The sequence below is a fragment of the Haliotis rufescens genome, unplaced genomic scaffold, assembly GCF_023055435.1.
Source record: "Haliotis rufescens isolate VD_foot unplaced genomic scaffold, xgHalRufe1.0.p SCAF_5, whole genome shotgun sequence".
In the NCBI taxonomy this organism is placed as follows: Eukaryota; Metazoa; Mollusca; class Gastropoda; order Lepetellida; family Haliotidae; genus Haliotis; species Haliotis rufescens.
Window position 1 is genome coordinate 1,461,433 of NW_025964223.1, and position 11,490 is coordinate 1,472,922.

General features: G+C 43.1%; 1 protein-coding gene across 1 annotated transcript; it reads right to left on the reverse strand.

Annotated features, from left to right (window-relative positions):
• Window positions 1–1,340: 1,340 nt before the first annotated feature.
• Window positions 1,341–5,389, reverse strand: LOC124111816. Its single transcript, XM_046471645.2, has 2 exons — window positions 5,071–5,389; window positions 1,341–1,563 (listed from the first exon to the last, which is right to left on the reverse strand). The coding sequence occupies exons 1-2, from the start codon at window positions 5,248–5,250 to the stop codon at window positions 1,363–1,365; spliced, it is 381 nt and encodes a 126-aa protein (XP_046327601.1). The 5' UTR covers window positions 5,251–5,389; the 3' UTR covers window positions 1,341–1,362.
• Between the last annotated feature and the right edge of the window lie 6,101 nt (window positions 5,390–11,490).

Here is an 11,490-nt window from a genome sequence, read left to right on the forward strand (position 1 = left end):
CGAGAAGTCTACATTAGCCCATCATTTCTTGAGCAATACGGCACTAGTTTCAAACTGGCGACTTCCATTTCAACTCTTTGAAAATATTTTGACAAAGATTACGATTCAAAAGTTTGAAAACTGAAGACAAGAACATTCCGGAATGTCTAATAGATGGCCGATGTTGTATGACAGTACTTCTCAAGGGCTATGCTAAATACCTTACGTAAAAATGTTTATCCCATTGAAGAGAGAGATTTTGACGAAATCAGTCAATACCTTGTGGTAACATATTCGGAAATATGATTAACATGATCAGAAAAAGCATTCCGACTGAGGCATTTTTTTTATCTGGTAAACGACCTTAAACGACCGGTAAACGTCGTTCTGGCGGGACCCGACATGGGATGTCCTAAGATCTTCGTTTGGCGGAGTCAGAGAACATAGGGGTGGACAGGACAGCGGGATGTGACAGGAGACAAAGGGGAGGACCGACGACAGGACAGCGGGATATGACGGGAGACATAGGAGAGAACTGACGATAGGGCAGCGGGATATGACGTGAGACATAGGAGAGAACTGACGATAGGACGGCGGGATATGACGGGAGACATAGGAGAGAACTGACGATAGGGCAGCGGGATATGACGTGAGACATAGGAGAGAACTGACGATAGGACGGCGGGATATGATGGGAGACATAGGAGAGAACTGACGATAGGGCAGCGGGATATGACGTGAGACATAGGGGAGAACTGACGATAGGACGGCGGGATATGACGTGAGACAAAGGAGAGGACCGACGATAGGACAGCGGGATATGACGTGAGACATAGGAGAGGACCGACGATAGGGCAGCGGGATATGACGTGAGACATAGGAGAGGACCGACGATAGGACAGCGGGAGACAAAGGGGAGGACCGACGATAGGGCAGCGGGATATGACGGGAGACAAAGGAGAGGACCGACGATAGGACAGCGGGATATGACGGGAGACATACGGGAGGACTGACGATAGGACAGCGGGATATGACGGGAGAAATAGGGGAGAACTGACGATATGACAGCGAGACAAGAGACTGAGGACATAAGTGAGGACTGAAGACAAGATAATATGATGTCAGAGGACAACGAGACGTGAAAAAGAGGACAGAGTAGGGTGATAAAAATGTGTTTTCCAAAACCGATTACCCTCAATTTTGCATGCCGCCGACGTGACATTGGTATTGACTTTGACAGAGCTCGGCTACCTCACTGACCGTCAACACTGTGATAACAAGTAACACTGAGGCACTACAGCAGCACATGGAACTGTCCACACGTACACCGAGAAAAACACCATGACTGGGACATGACACGCATAAGAATTATTTATTGTGCATTCATATACAAGGCTCGATCCAGGAATCGTCACACCATTTTACTGGACTGTCATTGTAAAATAAGGCACCGAACACCAGAACCGCCATAAAGTAGCAGTGCGCATGTCCATGACACATGACGTCCCAAGTGCTGCACGTGCTCAACATGTTTTCCAGGAACTTCCAGTCGCACCATGATCGGGATTTGCCGAACTTTGAACCCTATTGCAAAAAAAGAACTGGTTAGAAATTTGATACAAAACAATGTTTTACATGACCACCCCACCCGTGAATATCCGGGGTAGAAGGCATGCTTGATGTAAAAGGCGATTTTTTTATGCTTGTCGCAAAAGGCGACTAACGGGATCGGGTAGTCAAGGTCACTGACTTGGGTGATGCATGTCATTGTATCCCAATTGCGTGGATCGATGCTCATGATGTAAATCACTGGATTGTCTGGTTCAGACTCGATTATTTAGACCGCCGTCATAAAGCTGGAATATTGGTGAGTGCGGCGTTTAACAACAAACAAACAAAACAAAAACAAACATCCGGCATTTTAGTATTGCTGGTCATATGGTTAACTACATTACCGACCGAACGGCGCTTTCAACTAATCGTTTAGTTCACTATAGTTCATCAAACTTCAGATATTGTTTGATGACACTCAATTTTGTGTATTGGTGTATTTGTGGTGTGTAATTTTGAGCATACCATCGAGTGTATTGGTACATGCTTGACATTGCACGGTCGTAAAACATCAAATGACGAGCGCGTTTCCTTGACAAGGGCATCCATACCTACCGAGGCGGCGTTAACGCTGTCCAGTTTTCGGGTCTCAGGTATAACTGAGACTTTGTAGGGTTTTTTAGACCCTCGTAATTTCAAATGTAAGGACACACAATGCAAATGGGTAAAAAAAAAGCTAACCCGAGTAAGTGAGTGTATTTGGTGTGGGAAGGGTGTCTGATGGGAAGCTGATCTTTACCACTTTGGTGAAATATTAAGAACATATTAATTGCGGATGGGCCTATATTTCATGAGAAAGAAGGGGCGGTCGGGTAGCCTTGTGGTTAAAGCGTTCGCTCGTCACGCCGAAGGCTCGGTTTCGATTCCCGACATGGGTACAATGTGTGAAGCCCATTTCTGGTGTACCCCGCCGTGATATTGCTGAAATATTGCCAAAAGCGGCGTAAAACCAACCTCGCTCACACTCACTCATGAGACAAAAGCAATTTAGTTAAATAAACAAAGACCACAACACCCATTCTCTGAGGGTATTTGTAAAAGCCGGTTTTCGATTTGAACCCATCCTCGATTATCCAGTGTATAATATCTCCAGTTATATAAGAATGCATGGGATAACCAAGGATGGCCCGATGACAAACGTGAACGTTTACAGAAACAATTTTAACCGAAACGTGTATTTTCAGCCTAATAGACCTTTGATAAGATTCCTGTATAAATAGAGCGCGTTCACTGCCATCACCCTGAGATAACATCAATCTATAAAATATAAAGAATAAAATCCAAATGGAGCCCAGGACAATCCTTAATTTCAGAGTTAATGCAATCTAGACTTGGGATGGACTCCTTTTTAATTATTTTCTCTCGGGTCTGGGAGATGAATTGATTCGTTGGCAGCACCTTATATCTTTGTCACTCGTCCCGTAACTGGTACATAGATACTGATGTATCACGCAGGTGGCACACCCATTCGTATCATTATTTTATAGATTGATGTTTTTAAATAAGATAAGTTTATTTCTTGGACTAAATGTCAGTCTACAATCGAATCCAACACAAGACGTAACAGTCCTTTGGTGCCGATGATATAGTGGTTTCCAGTTCTGTACTAATGAACAACAAGTATCAGATCAATTCCATTAAACGAACAGGGCCTAGTTTCAAAAAATGATCTTGGACAAAACTGTCGCGAGTATCTGTAAAAGTATAGTGTTACGATCGACGATGCGTTACGATCGCTTTGTGAAACAGTGTTTGTTGTTTACATACTCAGCCAAATTCCAGCTACACGACGGCGACCTTGAAATAATCGAGTCTGGACCAGAGAAACCAACAACTGAGGTTAAGATCAACGTACAACGCCGTCGGTTACCATGACACACAATCAACCAAGTCCTCTAGCCTGACCCCCCAAACCACATTCCATGTGCGATAGGTTGCTGGGGACTTATTCTAACCAGGAAGACCTATGAGTACAACATACATATCCATGTAGGACGTCCTCCCGGAGAGCGGAAGGTCCGGGGTTCGATCCCCAGCAGTCATACAAAAAGACGCTAAAAGATGGTATTTGTTGTTACCCTGTCTGGCGCTCGGCGTTAAGGGGCTAAAACAAGGACTGGTCGGCTCGGAGTCAGTATACTGTGTCTGAGTGGGGTATTCATGTTAAACTGCGGCATGGTATCTCAGTGTGCTAGCACTTTAACTCGGCATCAATCCGGACTAGTAAAAGCAGCCACACACACACGTGCATTCACGTCGCTCTATGAGTGCAATAATCTTGGACGGGACGTTAAACCCAATTTCACCTCACCTCGTATACCTCACTCTTCTGATCTATGATTGCTCAAGGGAGTTCTGCTCTGATTTATTTACGAGGAAATGGTGTATAATCTTTCAACTTCAACTTTGACTGATCAAAACGTTTATTCATTAACATTTATAAGTATAAAACATTTGATTCTATTCATCCAGTTTGTTTGTTTAACGCCGCACCTAGCAATATTCTTACTATATGACGGCGGTCAGTAATTAATCAAGTCTGGACCAGACAATCCAGTGATTGATATCATGAGCATCGATTCACGCAATTTGGGCTACGATGGCATGCATCAGTTAAGTCAGCGAGCCTGGCCACCCGATCACGTCAGTCGCCCTCTACGACAAGCATAGTCGTCTTTTAAGGTAAGCATGTTGCTGAAGATCTATTCTACCCGGGTAAAATACTTCGTTGGAATCATCAATTTGACAATTCCTACTTGCACCGTCAGGAAAGGCTGGTATTGTTTATTTCATAACAAAACATACTCTGGGTCGGACATTTTTGGCCTACAGAGTTAAAAACATTTTAAAAATCCACAACACATTGTCATTATAATATAGCTAGTTACATTAATATCAGCGTTAACCTTTCAATTAATATACCTTACATAACATTTTATCAAAACCGATTCTGGTAGTTAATTCAATGAATCTTATCCTAAAACTATGTAATTTACGAATGCAAAAGGTTTTTTCACCTCTGTCGTACTGTTCATAATAATTGAAGCGCATGATTGATAAAATCTCACTCGATGAAACGGGGTTACCTCCCTTGGCTTCACGCACCAATGGCTTTACGGGTCAATCACACGAACAGTCTCTTACCCGGAAAGTAATCAAAAATGGGAGAAATAAGTTGCGAGGGATACTAACGATCGATAACTGGACTTAGGATTAAACACTGAACAACCAACACCACTTTGACCAATCACCAGCGCCGCGCCACCTAGGGGGCAAATTCGAAACAACTAACGATCCCGTTTCAAGCTATTGACTATTTCAGCTTGAAAAGATCAATGGTCGAAGCCACGTGCACTAGAATCCTACATATACACGCTATGTTCACACATAACACGCACACACGCAAAGAAAGAGTGTATAAATAAGTACTTGTACCTGCACACACACACATACACACGGAGCGTATATAAAAGTACCTACACACATATAGCAAACATCGTGTTTGTTGCAGGACGGGGTAAAACTCTTCTTGTACAGTCCAAGGGGGAGATTTACAGTACAGCCGTTCACGTCGCCACCGGTACAGACGTTGCTGACAACGTCTTCAACAACGTGCAGCACCAACAACGCCGGAATGCAGACCCCTGCCACACGCGGCATCTTCCTGTCTCATCTACACAACAACAACTCTACGCGCGTGCCTCCTCGGCTCTCGGCTCCCGGAGAACAATAACTTGCAGTTCGACCCAGTTCACGGCTGGCACAGGGGTCACCTCGCGGGGCTCGGGCTTTGGCCGATCTCGCCAGGTCAGGCTCAGCGGCCGGGCACTTGCTGAGAGCTTTATCACTACGTGAAGTGGGTGTGGTGTCAAATGATCTTTGAAGGTCGTGCATTGTGCAGCAGGGAAGGACATAATCGATGATTTGTTTTTGCGATCTTTTCGCGATGTTTGAGACGAAAAACTAGTTTTGTTGTCGGTTATGTAGTTACGTTTTCCCTTGATCGAAGGTATAAGCTCATAAACGTAAATGGACCACCATAGACTAACACTTAGTCTGTGAAAATATTTCTTTAAAATAATTGTATTTTTCTTTTTTTAAAAGAACCTTCCCTCTTCTGCTGTTTCAAGGAAACTGGACTTGGTTTAGCATGCATGCACACACACACACACACACACACACACACACACACACACATATTCAACAGTCATGGCAGGACTAAGACTACCAATAATAGTATTGATTTTACATTTCGGTTCATATTATTTATGGGCCTCAGCAGGAAGTTAATATAACCTTACATTTCAAAAGCATAACCCCAACCCCAACCCCCAAAGATAATATAAATACACATACATATTGTTGGGAAGGAATGTGGTTAAACGTCGCGTTTGATATGATTAAATATTGCACTTATATAGCGACATGCATGCACACGTGTTTGTCGTAGTCTGTCTTACAGACCCTGATACAAATATATAACAAATACAGCCCATGCAAGTCTATAATGTTTGGCAAGTCTAGATTACTGCAGTATCAGACTGCAAATGAAGAGTGTCACTGGGCTCCCTTTTATTATATTTTTATTAAGATAACTGAACAACTGTTTTTTTCTGTACGATATGTTCATTTCAGAGAGTAGATGTTGGTCTCGTGTTTGTCGCTGCTTGTATTAGTCCGGACTAACGACGGTTTTTAGCGCTAGCCCACTGAGTAACAACAAATACCATGTTTTGACGTCTTCTGGTATGACGCGGCCGGGTATCGAACACCTGACCTTCCGCTCTTCGGGTTGACACTGTATCCACTAGACCATAGTCTGTCTTACAGACCCTGATACAAATATATATCAAATACAGCCCATGCAAGTCTATAATGTTCGTCAAGTCTAGATTACTGCAGTATCTGAAAATGAAGAGAGTTACTGGGCTCCCTTTTATTATATTTTTATTAAGATAACTGAACAACTGGTTTTTTTCTGTACGATATGTTCATTTCAGAGACTAGATGTAAGTCTAACTAGACCACGGAGGCGGTCGCTGTGGGGGGAAGGTGATATCGGTCACTAAACTTGGTTTGCATTAGCACGAGCTTGTTTCATAACAATAACATACCGTTATATCATGTATATGAACATAATCGGATCACAAATATTAATCAAGTCAGAAAATGATCTGCCTCGAGCTTATTTCGAGCACTTTGATCCCTCCTTGAGCCAAGTATACGTAAAGGTCAAGGTTGGTTTGGTTGGTTGGTTGGTTTGTTGTTTTACGCCGCACTCAGCAATATTCCAGCTATAGGACGGCGGTCTGTAAATAATCGAGTCTGGACCAGACGATCCAGTGATTTATATCATGAGCATCGATCCACGCAATTGGGATCGATGACATGTATCAACCAAGTCAGCGAGCCTGACCACCCGATCCCGTTAATCGGCTTTTACGACAAGCATAGTCGCCTTTTACGGCAAGCATGGGTTGCTGAAGACCTATTCTACCCCGGATCTTCACAGGTTCATGTTTTGTAAAACTGTAAGTCCTACAACTGCGTTCCACAAACTAATCGTACAGTGAGAGGTGTTGGATGAAAAATATTGACATTAACTGGAGAGAGGGAGTTGTTTAACGCGACTGTGAACAGTATTCCAGTATTAATACGCCGTGTCAATTTGAAGTGTTGAATAAAAAATATTGACATAAACTGGAGAGAGTGAGTTGTTTACGCGACTGTGAACAGTATTCCAGTATTAATACGCCGTGTCAATTTGAAGTGGGAGGAAAGCCCAGCAAGCCGGCAAGCCTGTCGGACGCAACTCTGCATCGTCAGTTGTTGCACATGAGACGACCGTGCTCCCTTTCCCCATATATATATGATCATACGTTGAGAGTATTCATACGGCCAAGCACTTAATATGTACTTTTATATTATAAAGCGTCGAAGCGCTAAATTGCCCGTGACTAGATTCACCGAGTTCTAGGTGCCGACAGCTGGTTGACTTATCAATGGTCGATCAGGTCATCGATGGGTCAGCTGTGGTCACGCATGCCAAACACTTAGATATACGTGTTTACACGTGGCGTTACAAACTGTACGGCCACGTGCTTTCGGTGTACACACGACGTTCGTGAACAGCGTCCTGGGAGTGTGGGTTCGAATCCCGAAAGGGTCTCAACCCCAAAAGGTTATAGAATATGTACTTAACTGAGAAAGTGTTATCCCAAATATAACATTTGTTACACATGACCACTTTCTCAAAGGCTTTGTGTATTCATATCGTACAGCGTATTGTTGAAGGGGGCACGGGTGGCCCAGTCGTCTAAGGCGCCGCGATTCGCAATGCATAGTTGCGTCCCTTGGTCACGCCAAAAACCTAAGATTGTGGGTTCGAATCCCGGTTCGCCCCGATTATGTTTCTAGGTTTGTCAGCACCATACCCATGCTCATGGGTTTCACCAAAGTGGTAAACGTCTGAGACCTGCATCACTTCGGGCTTTCCTCCCACATTAAGCTGACACGCTGTGATATAACTGGAATACTGTTAAAAGCGGCGTTAAACCCAACTCACTCACTCACGTATTGTTGAAGAGAGGTACAACATGGCGTCTTGTCCAGTCGAGACAGGAACGACGGTTTATTCCAAAGTGTGTCCCTTCCCAGTGTGACCACCGTGTTTAAATTGTTACGGCGAAAATTCCCACTCTCCATTTATCTATTCCCACTGTGACCACACATCGTTAATTGGGATCTTTACCTTTAAAAAATGAAACAAAACAAAGTATTCACATTATGCATTTATTTACCGTTAGCGCTGAACGGGTTTTCTACAGCTCCACGGCACTGCGCTGTTCTTGTTGTCCTTCCGTTTCCATCAAGCAGGATGTCTCTCTCACCCGTGATGTTTACCGGCTACAATGTCACCTCGAGCATCCAAAGTGAACTGTAAACCAGTGGTGATGAGGATGAGGAAGAGTTGGGGATTTTACGTGCGCTTTCCGACTTAATGCGTTAACATGTCGCACATGGGAGACCATGCAGTGGACATGCATGGTGCATTTATTACAGACTAATTTCCTGCTCAAAAAAAAAAAAAAAAAAAAATCTTAATCTTAATTTCTTTAATTTACTGCTCACATGTGCAGAGTAGATTCTACAAACCGCAATACTTTAAAATGTTTTAAAAACATCTCTGATCAGGACAGAATTTGTCTTTATCAGTACAGTGTTAGTTGCTAATCCCCCCTTACTCAATTACTTAATTAATTGCGATCAGTGTGGCCACTGTGACTTCCTCCCATTGCTAGTGTGAACACTGTGCTCAGTGAGGCTCAGGCAGATCGGTGGCCACACTGGGAGGTTACCGAAACGACGGATTGAGTGAGTGAGTTGGGTTGAATGCCTCCTTGAGAACAGCGGAAGATGGTCACCCATTATCTCCCCATCCCCTTGTGGTGGCGTAGGCGACGGTTGCAAACTTGAGGTTGTAGCATGAGTGTAAAATGAGTTCTAAAATGGCGGGCAAAAGAAAGTATACACTTGAAAACTGGATGTCTTTCTCTGCCTGGCAGTTAAGTTGTAGTAGTATAGTGGTAGTTTGTTTGTTTGTTTGTTGTTTAACGCCGAAATCAGAAATATTCCATCTATATGACGGCGGTCTGTAAATAATCGAGTCTGGACCAGACAATCCAGTGATTGACACCATGAGCATCGATCTACGGAATTGGGATACGATGACACGCATCAACCAAGTCAGCGAGCCTGACCACCCGATCCCGTAGTAGTAGTAGTAGTAGTAGTAGTAGTAGTAGTAGTAGTAGTAGTGGTGTAGCACTAATAGTGGCAGTAGTAGTAGTAGCAGTTGTTGTTAACACGCTTTAATTCACACAATGCAAGGTCGAGTTCGTTCGTTATAACACACAACAAAAAACATGTCTTGGACTCGCATCAAAGTTACATGAAAACACACAGAAGTGGGAATATTTTAATCATGCACATGAACAAGCAATTCATTATATTATAGTTGTAACGTGCACTTTGTCTACTGCGGACACTACAGTGTGCGCTGCACGTGCAGACAGTGCAAAACATGACATTTATCTGTGATTCAGGCAGGTCGTGACAGGACATCCTCGTACACCCCGAAATTTAACCCACCATCTTCAGCTATATTTAAGATAGCTTCGCGATAAATCGAAAAAAACAATGAAGAACGAAGCGTGGTTTATTTCACGGTAAAACATTGTTCTATCATGACGTCATTTCTAGAGATTCGAACATGCGCTCGCAAGTTGATGAGGTCGTATATATGATGACCTTATTTTTTAGAGGGAAGCGTCTATTGAGTTGTTCCCTGTAGATGTTGTTGGATAGCGCTGATGAACGCAATGGCCGAACGATTACACCCAAACGTGGGAGAGATACGACAATCAGTATTGAGTGAGTGAGAGAGTTGGGTTTAACGCCGCTTTTAACAGTATTCCAGTTATATCGCGGCGTGTCAGCTGAATGTGGGAGGAAAGCCCGAAGTGATGCAGGTCTCAGACGTTTACCACTTCGGTGAAACCCACGAGCACGGGTAAGGTGCTGACAAACCTAGAAACATAATCGGGGCGAACCGGGATTCGAACCCACAATCATAGGTTTCTGGCGTGCCCAAGGGACGCAACTCTGCACAGCGAATCGCGGCGCCTTAGACGACTGGGCCACCCGTGCCCCCTCACAATCAGTATTGGGAGAAATGGTGCAGATAATCCAGATAATCCTGGTTCCGGCGAGTGGGAAGGCTGCCAGTGTTCAGACTATGAACGCTCAGTTTACATCGTATTAACGACAGGATTTCGTGATATCGTGCAGAATAGCCTTTTTGTATCGGCTCTAAACTGTTTTAATGTCACGCCATGTGAGGGTTGGCACAGAGTTCGTGCAGGGAGTAAGATTAATTTGACATCCGTGAGAAAAACAGGCCTCATTTCATTAGGTGACAAAAGACCCGTGAAGAACCGGGTTAGGATAGGTCTTTAAAAACCCATGCTTGCCGTAAAAGGCGACTACGCTTGTCGTAAGAGGCGACTAAAGGGATCGGATGGTCAGGCTCGCTGACTTGGTTAATGCATATCATCGTATCCCAATTGCTTTAGATCGATGCTCATGATGTCAATCATTGGATTGTCCTGCTCCAGACTAGATTATTTTTACGACCAGCGTTACAACTAGGATATTTCTGAGTGCGGCGTTAAACAACAAACAAACAAAAACAAAAGGCTGACATAAAATACACACTAGAAAAAAAAAGTACTCACGGATATGAAAAAAAAACTGTTTTTTCGACCTCAGATTTTATATAAATGCAGTTAATATACAAAATATATAAATATTCAAACAACTCAATTAGTACTAATGAGGCCTTGGCACAAATACAGCGTATCAAAGGTTTTTATGTCTTTTTACACGTAAAAGTGTGTAAAAATATGAACAAAACAGACTATTGTGAAACTGAGCATAACCAGGTGTTAGTAGATCAAGGTGAAAGTCCATGACCTATGACACTTTGACGACAGGTGAAAACAGGTTCTTGAAACCCACGTGCATGTCATTTGTCAGTGGTTAGTGATTTGTGAGTGGCATTGTGGGATAGTGAATCATCGTCAAAATATCAGAACGTAAAAGTAACATATTCCCTTCTCAAACAACAACTTACATGTCATTATTATTATGTACATAAACATAGCTGTTATTTTTATTGTTGTTTTGATGACTTTTTTCCAGGCTAATTTGCATAATGCCTATAGCCTGTTTCTGCCATGTCAATTTGGACTTAGTTTTATTTTTGAATATTGAAAGTGCCTACAAATTACCTCCTGTAAAGTACATTTTGTATTGAGCACTGAGATAAAACTAGCAAAT

Excerpts from the sequence above, each read along its gene's own strand:
- LOC124111816 (XM_046471645.2), bottom strand. The coding sequence starts at position 5,250 with ATGCCGCGTGTGGCAGGGGTCTGCATTCCGGCGTTGTTGGTGCTGCAC. Across the intron at positions 1,564-5,070 it reads ACGATGTTTGCTATATGTGT|GGTTCAAAGTTCGGCAAATC; the intron begins GTAGGTACTTTT and ends TTTTTGCAATAG.